The sequence below is a fragment of the Tamandua tetradactyla genome, chromosome 8 (assembly GCF_023851605.1).
Source record: "Tamandua tetradactyla isolate mTamTet1 chromosome 8, mTamTet1.pri, whole genome shotgun sequence".
Lineage (NCBI taxonomy): Eukaryota > Metazoa > Chordata > Mammalia > Pilosa > Myrmecophagidae > Tamandua > Tamandua tetradactyla.
Window position 1 is genome coordinate 65767068 of NC_135334.1, and position 19519 is coordinate 65786586.

The 19519-nt window shown below is 39.3% G+C and overlaps 1 protein-coding gene across 5 annotated transcripts in view; it reads left to right on the forward strand.

Annotated features, from left to right (window-relative positions):
• Positions 1 to 19519, forward strand: part of TENM4 (teneurin transmembrane protein 4) — a 780788-nt gene that overhangs the window by 574044 nt on the left and 187225 nt on the right. For all 5 annotated transcript variants that reach the window (XM_077113447.1, XM_077113449.1, XM_077113448.1 and 2 more), the window contains one exon: positions 255 to 465. In XM_077113447.1, the coding sequence (XP_076969562.1) occupies positions 255 to 465 (211 nt within the window). The remainder of the gene's footprint in view (positions 1 to 254; positions 466 to 19519) is intronic.

A 19519-nucleotide genomic window follows, 5' to 3' on the forward strand; every position in this document is an offset into this window, starting at 1 on the left:
AATGAAAAGAAAATGAGTCTATAAATTAAGGAACTAATTATGCTATACTCACAAGAGAGTCAGGAGACTCACCATGGAAAAAATTGAATCTAGGGAGAAGTCTGAGTTGACTGATTAGCTTTCCTGTGACTTTAGCCTTTTGTGCCTACTTCAATTCATGACTCCTTGTACACTTCCTGAGAGAAGCCCAAAAAAGAAACTTGGCATTATGGTGAAGCAAATCTATTGCTAATTATGCTCTCTTTGTACTTTAGTTTGACTTTGTGGAGCTGTTGGATGGAAGGAGGCTCCTTACCCAGGAGGCACGGAGTCTGGAGGGAACCCAGCGCAAGTCTCGAGGAGTCATCCCCCCCTCTAGCCATGAAACTGGTTTCATCCAGTATTTGGATTCAGGAATCTGGCACCTGGCTTTCTACAATGATGGAAAGGAGTCTGAAGTGGTTTCGTTTCTCACCACTGCCATTGGTAAGGAAGCGCCAGCCTGGGATCTGTGGGATAGAGTCTCTTTGACTAGGAGGATGCATGGGGATTCTAGGGATTGATGCTGAGGAGGGAATGTTTCTTGCCCAGAACTGGAGATTCCACTCAAGTCTGGCACGAGGACATCTGACTGGGCTTGCTGGACAGAGGATGAACTGACAGAGGATGAGATGCAGGGAAACGAGGACAGTGAGCGGCAGGAGGAGCTGTCAGGCAATTCTGGGCTGGCATCTAAGCCAAAGGCCGTTGTCCTTCACCTTCTTTGCTGGCTGTGATATGATGTATGGAGCAGCAGCTACATTTAAAGACCAGAGAATGAAACTTGACAGTACAAGACAGGAATCCTGGGTGGGCAGCACCTCTCTGAGTGACACCACTTTCCACCACCTATTAGTCTCACGTGGGTCTTCTTACTGATTTATTGTGTTGTTTTTGTTTTGGACTGGTTTTGCTTTTTTTTTTTGGTACTACAACCCCTGGCAAATTGGAAAAGAAAATAAAGCCTTGGAGAGAGAGTGAGATTAGAGATAAATGCAAAGAGTTGGATGAACAATGTACTCACTAAGCTTGAGGTTTTCTTGAGAATGGAGATATTCTGATCACTGGTAGGGAACCCTGATGTTTTAAATAGACGCTCTTAGCTTTCCTGCGTGTTGGAAGAGGCCTCAGCTGTCAGTTCAGTGTGACCCCCTTGGCGGCTTCAGATGTCCAGGAGTCTCTAAGGAGCCTGGCACCCCATTTTCTTTTTTATTAATGCATTCATTAGAATGTCTCTCTCATTAGCTCTCCATGTAATGCTGTAGGACATGATGGTCTTGGTGGTTCAAGTCAGAAAACATTTTTCTGGCTCTATAGTGACTTTTGTATGTGTGTGGCTGATTTTGTTTTTTACTTTTTAGTTTTAAATAATTTAAAACTCATAGGCCTTTTGTGAAAAAAATAGAAACCCATACAGAGAATTTTAATATACCCCCCCACCCACATCTAGATACACGGACCCACCAATTTTGACATTTTTCTACCTTTGTCATATCATTCTATCTAACTATCCATCTGTCTATCTTCTACCTATTTTCTGAATATTTGAGAGAAGGTTGCACATCTACTCCTTGAACACATAATGTCTTCATGTATATTTCCTAAGAACGAGGATGGATATTCACTTACGTAAGCATCTTAAGTGCACCTATCAAGTTCTAGAAATTTAACATTGATATAAAGTTTAACATCCTTTATTCCAATTTTTTTATGTCTCAATAATTTCATTTTGAGCTTTTATTCCTCCATCCTTAGATTCCGTACAGGATCATATATTGTATTTAATTGTCATTATCTCTTTAGTTTTTCTTTTAAAGAAAATGGTGGCCTGAGTTTATATTGGAAGCATTATAACACATTAAATGATCTGGGGACTCCCTCTTTCTCCATAATATTGAAACTCATGGCATGCCTGGAGATAAAACCCTTACAGGATAATAAAACCAACAGAAAAAAACTCCATTAATTGGAACACTTGGGAGTGGGATTTCTGCTTAATGAAAAGTTCCACGCGGTTAAGAGTTCACCTGAAAACTTTTTGTCTCGGTCTTTGGCTGGGGGTTGTCTGGCATGCAAAATGGAGTTTAAGGAAAATCTCTCAAACTGGGGCTTGGTTTCTGAAACTCTTGCAAGACCCTGGGTCTGGCTTCTAAACAGTAGTGGCTATTTTCCTCATCCTTGCAAGTATGCCCTTATTGTCTAAGCAGAGGGAATCCTCCAGTGAAAAGTGAAGCATTACAAGTTATCTGCTGCTGCAAATGCAAGCTCAGTATTGTGCCCTGTTAGTCATTAGGCATCATCAGCTGTGAAATAGGAAATTTGTGCTATCCTTGTTTTGAAAGTGTCTGTCCTGGCTGCTAGACTGAGTGCCTGTAGGGCAAGGATTTTAACATATTCCTCATATCCCCAGCACCTGGGGCAGTTGATAAGAAAATGAGTGTTTATTGGCCTTTTCTCTGCTCAAGCTCTGTTTTAGTTTCCTAGGCTGCTCAGAGCAAATACCATGAACAATGTGAATTTATTTGCTTACGGTTAGAGTCCGGGAAGGTGTCCAAATAAGGCCTCACCAAGGCAGTGCTTTCTTCCCAAAGACCTACTGCCGACTCTCCTTGGCTCCTCTGCCACATGGCAAGGCACATAGCAGCATCTGTTGGTCTCTCCCTTTTCTTCCAGGTTTTGCTGATTTCAGCTTCATACTTCCATGTATTCATTCTGTTTATAAAGGACTACAGAAATAGGATTAAAGGACCATCCTGATTGAGGTGGGTCACACAGTAGCTGAAGTAACCCCATCAAAGGACCTATTTACAATGGGTTTATACCCACAGGAATGGATTAACTTTAAGAACATGTTTTTGTGGGGCACATACAGTTTAAAACCACTGCAGGCTCCCATCAGAATGACTGTCAGCAGCCGCTGTCTGGGCAGCTACAATACTGTTGCTTTCAAGGTATAGGGGAAAGTATGCTCCATTCTGAGTTTCTACCATAACTTGTGTTTTGCCCTCGCACAAATCACTTGATTTTTCCAGCTCATGGTTTCTCAAGATTCTGAAATTTGAAGCCACAGCTCAGTGGCTACTGGTGACATAAAGATTAACAGTGCAGCCTCATCCCCTGTCATCAGAAAGCCTAGTTCTGGTCCTCCCGATCAATTACTCTGTCATTTTGTAGGGTTTGCAAGGCTCTAGACGCTGTTTCTTTGCTCTTTCTGGGCACAATGGCTTCCATTTAGAGACATGATTATCAAGTCATTCTTAGTGCCCAAGTTCCGGCTTCCTGGTCTTCCAGCCCATTTCTCTTGATTCCCAAGTGTCATGCTTGCACATAACTAAGATTTTTTAAATCAGAGTTTATTTTTAATAACTGAGCATAAATATGAAAGGAAATTATAACTCAAAAAGAAACTACTTTTAATTAGGATACGCCTCTTAGAAAAATAAAATATATGTACGGTTAGGTACTTTTGCCGGCTCTTGATTTTCAGAGCTTGATAACCTGTTTTGTCATAATTGAGAAGATGGTCTCACTTCTCCCTCTAATTCTCACCTTAATGATGAAGCCTGTCTTTTCCCCCTCACTTAACGCTGTAATGTCTTTTAGGACAGATAGGCTATACATGCTTCTCAGATTTTAATGTACTTATGAATCACATTAAGTTAAAATGCAGTAGGCCTGGGTAAGGCTCTTAGATTCTGCATTCAGAAGCAGTACCTAGTGATACTGATGCTGCTGGTCCATGGACCACATTTTGATTAGCAGAGGGTTATGATACCATATGGGTGGTTGTACAGAGGAATCTCCTGGGAAGCTAGTTAAAAACTTAAATTTCTGGGCCCTATGCCCAGAAATTATGATTCAGCAGGCCTGAAGTAGAATTTGGGTGATAGTGATTCTGGTGGTCTGTCAACTAAGCTCTGAAAGCCAGTGTTCTATATGCTTTCCAGTTCTTTCTTCCCTTAGATGTTAGCTCTGTGACCATGGGCAGTCCCAGCATCTCAGCCTCATTTTTCTGGTTTGGAGAAAGGGAATAATAATAGTACTTTGCAATCCATTGTGAAAGTTAGCGATAGCAAATATAGCATGTCTAGCACAGGCTTTGGAATACTGTAAACAGTCAGTAGAAGCTGTTACTATTCTCTCCCAATCCCCTCCCCCTTCCCCTTTCTCTTGCTGTTTTTCTGACCTGTCTTCCTTCAAGCTACAGTGATCACTTAATGAATATCTTTTTTTTAAAATACAAAAACAGACCATTCTGATGCTGCTATTAATCCCTCTCTCCCCAAGAGTCCCTGGCATTGAGTCTCAGCTGTCCATGATCATTACCTGTGAGCTGTGAGTTGTAATTTGTCTTGGCAGGTTAATTAAAAGTTTAGGTCTTGTTTTAGTGAAGTCATTATGGTCCCAATATACAATCGTAACTCTCAGGTTTGCTTAACACACAAATTGGAATATGACCCCTACCTTCATTACATGTCGAAATCCAGATCTGCAATTTAAACAGATCAGAGATGTCAGAATCCAGAGTATTTAGGTCTGTTTGTAATTAAGTAACGAAGAAATAATTGTGTTTAATTTAGCAAATGGCTGTACTGTGTACGTTTTTGCTTTTCCCTCTATTTAATTCAACCCAGCTGATATTTTCAATTAAATGAGTTTATCCTTTGCCTTGATAAAAAAAAAATCCGAAAGTACTTTATAAACTGTACACACACAGAGAGACTGATGTTGACAGAGTTCCCTCTGAACTAAATGGATTTACTTAGACACACAAGCACACGTACACATACCGCTGAAACCAAGCAACTTTTAGAATAAAAAAATGGCAGCTGTTTTCAGAAAGAACAGTCTTTCCCCCTCATGTGGAGATCCAGAATTTGAGGTAAAAAAAAATGAAACTCGGAGAGCTCAATTGACTTGTCTAAGTCATACAGTTATTAATGGCAGAGCTAGGATGGAAAGGCAATCACCAATGCCCATACACTTACCACTTCTAGTTTCTCACCATTTGCTATGGTTACTACTAAATAGTTTATTCTAATTTGTGTTATATGGAATATAATTTCCTCCCTATTAACTTGCCTTCAGTTATAAATAACCATCTTATATCGCTCCAGGAAGTTTTCTTGAGAAGTCATTTAAAAGACCATGCAAAAAATCTCACAGCACCCAAAAGTTTAAAAATGAATATGCTTTCGCATACATTACCTACAACCCCAAGACCTGATAAGTCAATACGGAATCATTTGGGTCACCAGACAGTATCTTATCTTTTAATTTTGGTTGGTGCTAAAACAGTAAAGGACAGATCAACCTGACATTGTGGCACTGTAAGCAAAGTTATAAAATAAGGGAAGTTTCCCATAGTGAACCAAGAAATCCAGAGAAAAGAAATGAGAGTCACTGTTAGAAAACATAGAGATTGGGACGTTTTTATGAGAAATGTGCCCTGCTCTTTCTGGTCTCAAGGACTAGACAAATTCATGATAATTGTAGAAAACAGCCCTGTGGTTCATGGCCAGGCAGCCACCGTAAAATTGACATGTTCTATGTCTGGGTCTAGAAGCAGATTTAATATATTCCTTCCACCCTTCCTCCTTCCCTCCTTTACTTCCTTCTTCCAACAAATGTTGTATCCCTTCTCTTTCCCAGCCTGGGGACACTGAGAAGTTATGAATAGTTTCTGTGAAAAGTAACTCATGATCTAGTTTAAAGGAGATGAAACATTTACACAGTAAGTGCTTCTAATCCAAACAAAAGAGCAAAACAGATCACTCGTGGGGTCACTTTTCAAAGTGCCATGAGGGTTGGAGGAAAAGAGGACATATCCAGCTGATAGGTCAGAGAGGGCTCTCTGAATGAAGTGACTTTTGATCGAACCTTAAGGGATGGGGAGAATTTTCATATTTAAAGGAGGAATCTTGGAGGGGATGTGTTAAGAAAATCATTCCAGGTAGTATGAAGAGCATGAACAAAAAGTAGGTAGATGGAGATTTAAGAGCTATGAGGAACTGGATAGAGCACAGGGTGCCCTGCAGAGAATTCAGTTCCCTGGAGAGCTTTGAATGCCACCATAAGGAAAAAGTTTATTCTGTAGGTGTTGGGTGCTTTTGAGCAAGGGAATAATATGATTAGTCAAAAAGGACTAATTTTGCTAGGCTTAGAATAAGACCCCATTAATTTATATAATCAGGGGAGGTTACTGAGATTGAAATTGAGATGATTTTATGAAAAAAAAAGGAGGGGAAAAAGGAGACAGAAAGGATAGAAGAACTGGTACAATGGCACTAGTGATATTTTTCTTTTGCCTTCCCTGTGACCAGTGCTTAGATGCTTTCACAGAAATTTCTGTCTTGCAAAAGATCAATTCAAAATTGGGTCCTTGATGGCTTTCCAAAGACCACTGGATGATGCTGTTTCTGCATTTCCTTTTCATTGATTGGACAAGACTATTGTTCATTAACCTCTGAGTGCATTTGCAAGGATCTGACATTATATGCTATAACTTGTGCAAAAACCTACACTACCTCATAGAAAAAAACTAAGAAAATTGAGGAGTAGTTTTCAGGTTTTAATAAACCCCTCTTCTACCACTCCCCACATCCCCTTCCTCTGAGTTATAATAAAAGATAAAATGCAGCAATGAAGAATTAAAATCTCTTGGTAATAAATTAACCGTCTGGTAAATGACATTGGCAACACTTGTGAAATTTGTAATGGAACACTTCTTTGGAAAAGTGCCCTGTGAATTCACCTCTCCCTGATAGCGTTGATTTATTCGGAGCAATCTGGTATAAGTGAAATGAAATTGTAGGCCAAGGGAGCGCTCAAGTCAGCACACTGGAGACAGACTATGGCCAAAAATCTGTTCTGTGGAAGAGAGCTAGGAATATCCAAGTGCTGCATCTGCAGATGCAAAGATTAGCCCTGTCAGTGGCTCTCTGATCACTAAAGATATTGGAGTAGAATCCCCTACTGCTCCGCACCCCTCCCCCGCCCCCTCCACTGCCTCTGAGGCCTCCTAGGCAGAACAGAAGAAAAGACGCAGTAGATGTCTAGCAAGAAAAGCTAGATTCTCTTTGGGAGATAGATAGGAATGTGTTTAGTGTGCAGATAACCCAGATCCTTCTGGAATTGGCTTTTAAGTGGCATTTTGATGTTCTCATGTACTCTGTCAGCCTAGGGCATCCACATTCAGGGCTAGTACCACAGTTCAGTGATGGCATCAGGGGCCAGGCTCTCTCCACCGTGTGCTCTGCCCTCCTCTGCTCTTGGCTATCGTTGTCCTTGCTGCCCCATGGTCATAAAATGACTGCTGCACCTTCGGATCTCACGTGTGTAGGGCAGGCAGGAAAAGAAAGAAAGGAGGGACGTAGGAAAGCAAAATTTCTCCTAACACATTCAGCTTACATTTCTTTGATTAGAGTCATGTCACTTGAACACTCAGAGCTGCAAGGAAGTCTGAGGAAGCAGATAGTTTAAGCTTGCCACATTGGCACGCTAAACAAAATTAGAATTCTCTCAGAAAGTGGGGAAATGACTACGGGAAAGGCAGCATCTGCCACAGCCTTCATTGGGTCTGTTTGGTTCAATGGATACCCACTGAGAGCCCCCTTACTCTACGCCAGACGCCAGACTAAGTATTTAGATACAAGCATGGGGCAGACATGGTGATTATGAGCTAATAAATTAGTGCAAGTGAAGCTAAGAGAAAGGAAAACTTTACCATACTCTGAGAAGTTTGCTTCTTTATAGCACCTGAGGAACCAAGAAGTTTAGTAAACTTCAACCCCCAGAAAGCATGGCACTTTTAGGGGAACAGGTAGGGACAGGTCTGGAGGGATAGACACCAGATTGGAAACAGACCTAGACCCTGTGTTCAATTGTTCATTCGTTCACCAAACATTTGCTAATTGTTTTTTTACACCAAATGCCAAGCACACATTTAGTGTACAGTGTGTATAAAATCGCCATGCATCCTGCCCTCGTAGAGTTGGTAGACATGTTCAAGACAGTTTGAAATAGAGTCTCAAGTTTGAAATGCAATCATGAAATATGTATATAAATATACTTTGTGGTAAAGATTACAAAAGAAGAGAAAAGGCTGCCCTAGGAAAGGCCTCATTTAAATTGTTGGGGGCAAGGATGTGAATAGGAGTTGTTTAGATGGATATTTGGTGGAAGAGGATACCAAGCAGAGGGAAGAGAATATACAAAGGTCCTGGGATAGGCAGAGCTTGGAATGTTCAATGACTTTTAAGATGGTCACATTGTGGATTGTAAGGAACAGAGGGCAGAACGGTATCAGGTCAGGCTGGGGAGGTGGCCAAGAACCGAGACAGTACAGGGCCTCGGCATGTCATGTGAAGAGTTTTGTTTGTTTTTTTAATTTCTCCTGAGAGTAACAGGAAACCACTGAGCCACTTTTTAAAGAATGGCTTCATCTGATAGCATATTTAAAACTTTACTCCAGCTGTTGAAGATAGGAGACTGGTTAGGAGGTTTTACAGCAAGTAGTCTAAGCAGGAGTGGATCCTGGCCTGGACCTGGGTGGAAGCATTGGAAATAGAGAAAAATGAAGAAACTTGATCTGTGTACTGACACTTGGAGATTATTGGCAAATCGAAGGTATTAAGATGATATTTCCTAAAGGTAGAAATTAAAGCAGGAAGAGAAAAGATTTGAGGAATAGTTCATTTAGAGAGTGGGTGAAGAATTGCAGCTGGCAAAGGAGATTGTGAAGGTCCAAGAGCTAAGGCTGGGAGCAGGCTGGAAGAAGGTGTTGGCAGGAAGTTCAAGAGAAAAAGACCGCATATTTTCAGACTCCTCCATTTCAACGTTTTAGCTATCTTCCTCTGCCCATAGCCAGAGTCTCCATTTTACATTTGGTTTATGTGTTTGCTGCTTTGGGATACATGATGCCAGGAGCCTTTGTAAACCTTTTATTTTTTTAATTTACTCACTTTAAAAGATGAAGAAACAGAGGCTTAAAGAAGTCACATGACTTGTCCAGGATAACGCAGTCACCAAGTGCCATAGCCAACACCAAAATTATAGCAATCCATTGATTGAGCACTGATTCTATGGCAAGTACCATGCTAAGTGCATTATGACTTAGTTTTCCAACAACCTGGGAGTTAGGTTAAGCTTATTTCCATGTTGTAGATAAAGAAATTGAGGCTCAGAGATCTTTTGTTACTTACCGAGATCACATAACTAGGAAATAGCAGAGCTAGGTTAGCAACCTAAAACCCATGCTCTTCCTTTACATCTTGGTGACTCAGGTCTAAATCAATGTTTCTAGTGTGGCGACATCCATGTGTGTCCATATGCACTCTTGTAATCAAAGGATCATAAAGAGAGGAGATTTCTTCTCCTGTCACTCATGGAATACTTTTTTTTTCATTCCATTTATAGTCCACTGATATGTGGTGCATGATTGAAAGAAAAAAAAAAGTATGGCCTCCTGTTCTCTAACACTCTCTTAGGAACAACCAGCCACAGTTGAGGTGTGAATTTCTGCATATTTGGAGCTGGATGGTTGAGGTTAACATAGGCAGAAATACAGTGGGAGTAGAGACATGGCCAGGGAAACAGTGTGGTCCAAAGAAAGGGCAAAGGCTTATGAGTCAGACAGAACTGGGTTTGAATTCTGCCTGCACTGTTTATGAGCTCTGAGACTTTGGATAAATCTGAGCTTCACCTATAATTAGAAACAAAACCTACATTAGCGATTTTGACAGTGATGTGAAAGCTTAAGATTCATGTTAGGTACTTAACATGTTTTTAAATATCTCATAATTATTCAACATTTACTAAGTGCTGGAGGTGCAGCAGTGAATAAAACAGAAACTTTGTCCTCAGGAAAACTGCGGTCAATTGGGAAAACTGGCCTTTTCATCAATAATTACAATATGGTCTGCACCGACAGAGAGGTATGCACAAGCTCCCACAGACACAAAGAAGGCAGCCCTTCTGTGAGGGATTCAAGAGGAGGTTGTCAGGCATAAATGACTTGTGAGCTGGAAACAAGTATACAAATATTAGTTATTACCAACTTGTGGCCTGAGCAGAAATGAGAACCCAGAAAAGAAATATAGGTAAATGACCAGCAAAGAAATTGAGCAGGTAATAAGACAGCAACAATCTCTGCTATGGAATGGGTAGAAAGGGATCCTTGCTGGCATTTTAGAAATGAGGAAATTGAGTCTAAGAACAATGACTCATACAAGGACATGATACCAGATCTTCTGAATCCAATCCCAGGTGCTTCTCCTGGGGCCCAGTTTCCTGGCATAGGACTATGACTATGGCATAAACTCATCAGAGTCAGTGAACATCAAGTGAGAAAGTCAAAGGTCACTTATGCTCCCTGAGTCTAGAACTTTCTGTGGTGGGTGTGAACTTCTTGTGGGCAGCTCTGAAAGGAAGAAGGTCAACTGGCAATTTGGGACACAGCCAGTTACCTCACTGAGGACCACTATTTCTGTCCTGAGTGCTTTGTGCTTTCCAAAGCTGCTCAATACAGGCTGCAAAGCAACTCTGAAACTTTGGTTCAAGTCTTATAATCTTTCCATGCTGGTGCTATTGCTCAAAAATGTAAAGGTGGGTTCCAGAACATCCCATAAGCACTAGCTGTTCTTTGTTTTTATAAATCTGATCTTCCTCCAGATTCCACAGGGAACATCTCACATATCCCTTTATAGGTTTCACAACTTCTCCAATCTTCACAAACTTCTCTCAGCCTCTCTGGAACTGCCTTGGCAAAATTAATAATGTTAATATTAATGGCTACTTTTTATTCAATGCATATGAAATCCAAGTATTATGCTAGATATTTTACATAAACTATTTCAAACCCTTTCAACAGGAATACAAAGTAGGTGTTGTTTTTCCCAAAAGAACATGAAGGTCATAGAGTTTAAATAACTAGGCAAAAGTTAAATACATAGTCAGTGAAGAGGCCAGAATTTGAATCCAGGTCTGTCTGGCTCTAATACCCACACTTTTCTCACCATGTTTTTTCCCATTTATGCCTTTGCATGAGTGGGAGTACGAGGAGGGTTGGGGGAAATGGTGACTAGAGAGGAGTCTAGAAAATTAGATTATATCTTCCTAAGAAGGGCTTTGTAGGCTAGTTCAGAAATCTAGTTTTGTTTTCCAGGAAATGGAGAGCATGTGATGGTTTGTAAGTAGAAATGTAGCATCACTGGGATAGAGATCTCTTAGGCAGTGGTACATGAAATAGGGTGGTTTCTAAGACTGAAATACAGAGACCATTTGGAAGGCTATTTCAGTAGTCAGTAGGTTTAGATGAGAGAAGAGAGCCTGAACTGGGCCAAATACAGATGCTTTTATATAAAGAAGGAGATGTGTTCCAGGACACTGTTGGCTGGTTTTCTTAACCACATGATTTTAGCTGTGAGGCAAAAGTGGGAAGTTTTAACCTTGGAGATTGGATGGCTGGTGATATTAATTAGTTAGGTAATGAGAAGGAGAAGTGGGTTTTCTTTTCAAGAAAAGAAGGCTGGTGACATGAAGTTTAAACTGCCAGTAGAATTTCCAAGTGGATGTTAGTTGTTGGGCATTCCCAGTAGGAAGTTGGATAAATAGATCTAGACTCAGGGAGACAGCTCTAAACTAGAGACAGAAATACTATGGGTGCCATCAATGTGAGTGTGAGAGGGGGCAGTGAGGGAAGTAGAGTAACTAGGGAGAGCATGTACTGTAAACTGAGAAGCAAGGAGTCAAGGACAGAAGCCCAATATTCAGAGGATGAGCAAAGGAAGAGAAACATAGAGATGAACCTTAGGGAAAAATTCAGGAGATGATTACAAACAAGCTGCTGGAATTGGTCATTAAGAGGTCATTGGTAACCTTGGTGGGAGCAGTTTCTACCGAGTGGTACAAGAGGAAACGAGGTCACCATGAGTTCAGGAGTTAATGAAAGGTGTAGAGTAGAAACAATTCCTTCTAGACAGAGAAGGGAAGAAGACAGATGGGAGTAACTTGAGGAGGAGGCAGGTTCAAGAAAAGGTTTATATAAGGTGGGGGAGCCTTGATCGTGTTGTCAGTGTGGGAAAGGAGCCAAAGGAGAATATTGGAGGCCTAGGAGAGAGAGGGGAGATGATTGATGGAAGGAGGTGGGAGACAAGTGGGTGGAGAGCAGAGACAGAGGGATAGGACTGAGGAAAGGAGTTTTTTCTGTGATACCGAGATAAGGCAGTAAAGATGAGAAAAGAGAAATTCGAAGGTGGAGGGGAGCTGAACCTGTGTTCATGTAGAGTTCATGCTGATTTAAGGTAGGCAGTGTTTCCTAAAAATGGTTTGTCTTCTGTAGCCTGAATTGGGAGTCTTCCTTTCTGTGTAAAGGCTCCCTCAAGATAGCACTGGATTAAACAATTGTGTGATATAGCAGTAGAGACACAGTGTGGCTTAGTGATTATAGAGTATGGATCTGAAGCCAGATCATCTGGTTTGAATCCAGTTTCTGCCACTGATTAACAGGGTGGCCTTGAGCAAAACAGATAACCCCATCAGAGCCTCAATTTCCTTATCTGAAAAATGGTAATAATAACAATCCCCAACTCATGGAGTGATTATTAAGATAAAATGAATGAATATTATTAAAATCCTGAGAACCATGCCTGGCACATAATAGGTACTATATAAGTATTTGTTATTGTTATTGGTAATAATCATCACTAACATTTTGGGGTGCTTATATAGGGTCCCAGGAATATGCTAAGTGTTATACAGGCATTATCTAACTTAAATTTCCTAACAGTCCCAGGGAAATAGACACATTATTTGTTTCTCTTTATAGATAAAATGACAAAGTTCAGGAAGTGACCAAACTTGCCCTCAGTTATACAGCTAATGATGTGCTGAGCCAGGATCTGAATCCAGGTCAGTCTGGCTCCATAATCTATGTTCTTTCAACCATTGACCCTCCCAAGTCAGTGTCCATTTCCTTGGAACCTTGTGGTTCCTCTTTCCCACTACAATGGGGAAACATTTCAGGCTCTGCTCTAAGGATGCTGCAGTGCTTGAGCTTTGTCAGTGCCCAGTCCTTCTGGGCTAAAGAATTTATACCAAAGGATTTCTATTTGGGGAAATGACTCCAATATCTTTATAATCAAGCAAAGGTTTGGACTGGTTTCTTGCTGCCTAAACAGAGCAGGGGAACTTTTGTTGAAATGGCAGGACTATGAGTGTTATGTGAAAGATTATAAAAAAAAAAAAAAAGAAAAGAAAATTGTAAACCAGAAACCCCTGAACATCTGGTTTTAGTTTGAGTAGCTGCCCGTTCATACCTTTATCTGAGCAGCACTCGTGTTCTGGGCTAATATAAGCACAGTTTGTTTCATTCCTGGTTCATGTTACACATTAGCTTGATTTTCATTTTCATTTGTGTCACAGGCCAAAGGAGTCCATACATGTATATTTTGGAAAAGTGGGGAAAAGCCCTGTATAGAAAAGCAAGAAGACCATGATGGTATTTTTCGAAATAGAGTTTTTGTTTTCTTCAGCCTATAAATGCAAGATATTCTTTGGAAAGCTTGCATTTCAGGGGTTATTTGTACCATTGTTATCTCTATGAATGGTAGAGAAGGAAAGTGAAATCTGTTGAGTTTCTCCTAGGTGCCAAATCCTACAACTAAACACATCTATTTACATTAACTCATTTTCATTCTTATCACCATCTTGTACAGTAAGAATTATTAGCCCCATTTTCCTGATGAAGCAACCAGGACTCAGAAAGTTGTATTCAAGGTCATACAAAGGAAGAGCTAGGATTCAAAACCCAGGTATATCTGGTTCCACACTTACTTTGCAAGCCTCCAACACTTTTTGAATACACTCTGCACTGTGCTGATCTCTTGTGTTCAATAAGTTATGAAACCACCTTTGGTGACAATATTATGTCAGAATGATATTGAAAACAAAAGACAAAAAAGATACCCAATAATAGAGAATATTTTTAGTCAAAAGCCAGTAATAGAATGGGCCACAGTGGTTCAGTAGGCAGATCTCTCATCTTGAGTTCATTTTCCGGTGCCTGCCCATACAAAAAAAAAAAGCCAATAATATGCTTCCTTTATAATATTAAAAGAATTATTTTTAAAATCGCAAATAAAATAAGTATACACCTATTGGTTAGCATTGTTTTAGTAGTCTTGGCCAATATAAGGCATGAAACAGAAATAAGACCCTAAGACAAATTTACCATTATTTGTGAAAGATGTGTTTGTATTCCTAGAGAGCACAGAACATTAATTGGAATACTATTTTACTTAATATGAATTCAGAAATTGTAACTGGAGTGAAAGATAGCTTTATAAAAGTCAATAGATTTCTCATATACTTGTAATGCCCAGATAGGAAATATAATGAAAAATATCCCAGTCAAAAAAAAAAATCAATAAAAATTAAATATTGTCTTAAAGAAGACTGTATGTGACCTGTGTGACAAAAATTGCAAAATTTTATTGAAAGCTATAAAACAGGACATGAATAATAAGAAACTATAACATGTTCCTAGATGAGAAGGTGAAATACTCTAAATATGTCAATTTATGGGTTTAATAGTATGCCAAACAGAATTCTAAAGGGAATTGAAGAGATTTGATTGAATGGTTTAAGACTTCATCTGGAATAAGAAACAGATGAAAATATTGAAGGAATTCCAAAAAGAAGAATAGGGAAAGGGTACTTATCTTTAAAGACATTATACGTGTTATAAATGTATAATAATTAAAAGAGAATAGAAACATCAATCAGATTAATGAAATAAAATTGCCTAGAAATGTTAATCACTTATATGTAAAAATTTAATATTTGATAAAGAAGCAATCAAAAATTAATGGAGAAGAGAAGGATTAGCCAATACATGTTGTTGGGACAATTGATAAAGAATCAGTTTAAGCCAGAGGCTGCAAAGGGACATCTAGAGGAGTGGATGTGACTGATAGACAGAAGGTTTATCGGGCTGCAGTGTTGGCCCAATATTTTTTAATTGGGTGGTTTCCCATAAAATAGATTTATGGTTTCTCTTAAAATTCTCGCAGAAACAAGTCCCTGCCCCCTTTAAGTGGAACCCACACTCTGTAATTCACCACCTCATCACTTTTTCTTATTCCTAGACAGCGTCATTCCTTTAACTTACCTACCTGGCCCCTATCGGAATTTGAATTTTCAACCTCTGATTTGAACCTCACCTCATTCCATATGCCAAAATAAATTTGAGATGGTTTAAAGAAGCTAACATGCAAAAGTCAAACAAAAAGCTGGTAAAACCCAATATTCACAAGTTTCTAGCTGAGAAAACTTTTAAACTTAAAAATCGTAGAAGAAATTGCAAAGAAAAAGACCAGCAAATATGTACTTAAAAAAATGTAAAGCTTCTCAAAATAGAAAGAAAAGGTAGCAAACTAAGAAAATACTTGCAGTAAATATGAGAGACCAAGGATTAATATCTGTATTATATTAAAACTCATATTCTATGAGGAAAAGCACAAAGACTCTCATAGATAAATGGCTAAGGACCATGTATAGAAAAATTTCCAGAATTATGTAGTTATGCAGTTAACAGACATGAAATTTGTTCAACCTCACTGGTAATCCAAGAATGCAAATTTAAAAAGTATATCATTTTTTGCTTAATAGGTTGAAATGATCCCGCAAACAAATACCCAATCCCAGTAAGACTGTCATGAAACTCTACCCACATATATTATTAGTTGCACTGTTTGATGACTTGGAGCTGTGTGCCCCAGAAAAGCACATTTTTTATCTTAATCCATGCCTATGAGTGTGAACCCTTGTAAATACTACCTTTTGATGAGGTTGCTTCAGTTAAGGTATGTTCCAGCTGATCAGGATGGGTATTAATCCTATGGCCTTGTAGGGAAGGCCTCAAGGAGAAAAAGCCAAAGAGAACAGCCAGAAGCTGAAAGTCACGGGAACCAGGAAGAGAAAGGAGAAGCCAGGAGAGACTACCATGTACATTGCCATGTGACAGAAAAACGAAGGACCAGGAATCACCAGCAGCCAGCCCCAGAATGCCACAGTCTTCTGGGAGAAAGCATCACCTTGAGGATGCTTGGTTTTAGACTTCTCCTAGACTCAAAACCATAAGCCAATAAATTCCCTTTGTTTAATTTAACCCATTGCATGGTATGTGCTTTAGCACCCAGGAAACAAAACTGCATGGTAAGTCAGTATAACCCTTTTGGAAAGCAGTTTGGCACTCTATATTAAGCTATAAAAATGTCCATATTTTCAACTTCTGAGAGTCTTTCCTAAACAAATGAACTAATATCTAAAAATAAAGCTGCATGCCTATCATAGCATTGTTTACACTTGTGAAGATTTGAAAACAATCAAGTGTTTAATAGCAACAAAGCACATAAGCAAATTATGGAATATCTACTTGATGAAAATTATGCAACCACTAAAAATTGTCGTTAAGAAGAGTAAGAAACCTGGGGAAATGTTTCTAATATAATATTCAGTCCCAGAAGTAGGACATAAAAGCTATGTTTATAATACGAACACTTTTATTAATAGCAGTATAATTTGCCTTATCCCTATAGTTTTGAGGCAGAGTTGAACTTGAACTAACGTGGTCTCAGAGACCACTGATTTTTCCACCTGTACATTTCTTTCCTACTGTGGAAATCAAAGTATCATTACAGGAAACTAAAGTGTCTGTCAAGAGCCAATTTGTCGGGGCTGACCAGTTAACCTGGACAGCTTCTGTTTCAAACTGAACCTAATGCAGAGGTTCAAAGGTTCTAACTGATGGAGAGTATGAGAAGAGACTTTTGTTAATCTTATAAACCTCTGAGAGCTAGCATTTTCTATAGGGTTTTCCTCCTCTCCCCATTTGGCAAAAGTGATAAAATGGACAAATCTAGAAGACTAGAAAGGATGAGTTGAACAAAAATCTTCCTGCCAGTGTAATTTCTTTGGTGTTGCAGGTAATATGAGCAAATGTGTGTTTCATCAGTTTTCTGTTTCTCACCTGTATGTACATAAGTAGTTTAAGTATTTTTGTTGTCAATTTTAAGAAAATAATTGCATTAAGTTGAAACCATTACACATGAAGGCATACTATACTTATTAAACCAGCTTTGCTGAAGGGAGAGAACCCAAGTGGTCTCAATCTTGAATGCCTAGTGTTAGAGGATATCAGAGATGGCTTAATGGGGATTCACTTTAAAAAAGAAAACATATTTTAAAGAACAACAAGGTTTGAAAACCTGAGCTTACCATTCTATTTCCTGCATCCCCCCAAGCTTAAAGGAGATGAGAATTTTCTGTGCAAAAGAGATCACATGACAGTAATAATCTTTTAGGTTGTATAGGACTTTTGGTTTACTGAACACAATGTCATACAGATTTTCTTTTCCTTTTTTTAATCCTCTCAACCCAGTGTTATAGACTGTTCCTAGATTTATTGTCCCTATTTAGTAGAAGCAGCAACTGAAGTTCAAAAAAGTTAAGGCTCTTTTATCTGCTGGCCCGCAATCATACATCAAGTATGGACGAGCCAGAGTTTAAATCCAGTTCTCTTGCTTGTTTGATTGATTCATTGATTCACTGGTTCTTGCAGGGATGCATTCATTCAATAAGGATTTCTCCTGTGCTTTCTACATGCCACACACTCTGCTTGGGCTGTAATTAAAGTTGCAAATAAGGCAGACAGGGCCCCAGCCTGAATGGATCTTGCAGTTTAGCCAGAGACAAAGACATTGATCAATAAGTGTAACTGTGATGAGTTATAAAGGAAAAATTGGGGGGTCTGGGGAAACATTTAATAAAGGGTTCCAACCTATTTAGGGTGGGATGGGGAGGCATTTTGAGTACATGATATCTAAGGTATAGACTTCGAAACTGAATAGGAGAGCATTAGATGAATGGCAAGAGGAGAGAAGGGAGGAGGGTTTAAGACAGATTCCTGGGATCACCAACATTTAATAAGTAGAGGGAGAGTCTCACAAAAAGAATGAAAATGAATGTAGAAATGTAGAAGAGAATGCTGTTTTTAAAGCTGAGGAAACAGTGTCAGAAAATAGGGAATAGAAAATTTTGTCAAATGTATTGAGAGAAACTTGAACCTTGTCCTTGTCTCTGTCCTGGAATCTCACTATAGTGAGAGTAATGATTTAAAACATACAAAGATGCAAACCCACAAGGACAAAAGGAAGTAGAGATAGCAACAGAAAGACATGTCATCAGATTTTTGGAAAATAAAGTGGAAAGAGTTTACAGTGTAGGAAAAGCTGAGCACTGAGCAAGCACCAGGTGATTGGGATGTTAGTAGGAAGTCAGCCTCTCCACGCTGCAGGGCCTGGAAAATCCTGGGAACTGGTGGCACCAGCAACAGCGGGAGGCAAGGGTGAAGCATGGAGCTGAAAACATGGATGGGTTCAAGGGCTGTGTAAGAAGCAGCAGTTAGATTCTTAGATTTCCTCACTCATCTCACCCAGGTTTGCAACTTCCCATTCTCCACCTTAACAGGAGATTAAAGACTCATTCTGTAGAGAAATTAAATGAAAATAGTGCCAGATTTGGGCACCAGGAAGAGTAAGGGTAGGAGAGAGTCCCCATACTGAGAACAGGGGAAATACATGATAATCTAAATTTTGGAAACGATGATTTTTTTTAATAGTCAAACAGTATGTCTCCTTTATAAGGAAGGAGATTAGAAAAATGAGTTATTTGGAGGAACTGAAAGGCCCTGTAGATAGTACCTTTTGTGGGTTCTCCTTCCTTTCACCCTACAGTGAAGTCTGTGAATAACACTGCTTGTAGAGAGCTTTCTGGTTTCTCAGTCATAAATATGAACAGATGACAAAGGATCATTAGAAATTTGAGGAAACCTTCCATCAAGAAAGAGACCAAAACAAATAGGAAAAAAGGGAGACTAAAAAACTCAAAGGAAATTGGGATCAGTATAGTTGACCCCATACTGGAATAAGAGTTAAATGTGTTTGTGTATGAGATTAATATGTTTATCACAGTGCCTAGCACATAGTAAGGACTCAGTAAATGGTCATAATGATGCCTTATTCCTTTATTAAATGTCTACATTTACTGCTTTATTTTTTTAATATTTTTATTGAGGTATCTTCATATACATACAGTCCATCCAAAGTATACAATCGCTGGCGCACAATGTAATCACATATTTGTTTATTCATCAGCTTGATCATTTTTAGAACATTTGTATCACTCCCGGCATACATCCCACATCCCTTCCCCCCCCTCACTGACCACTCGTATTTCAGTCTACCCATTTTTTTTTTACCTTTTATCCCGCCCCCCCCATTATTTATTTATTATTTGTCCTTATTTTTTTACTCATCTGTCCATATCCTGGATAAGGGGAGCATCAGAACACAAGATTTTTCACAATCGCAAAGTCACATTGTAAAAGCTGTATAGTTATGCAGCTGTCTTCAAGAATCAAGGCTGCTGGAACACAGTTCAA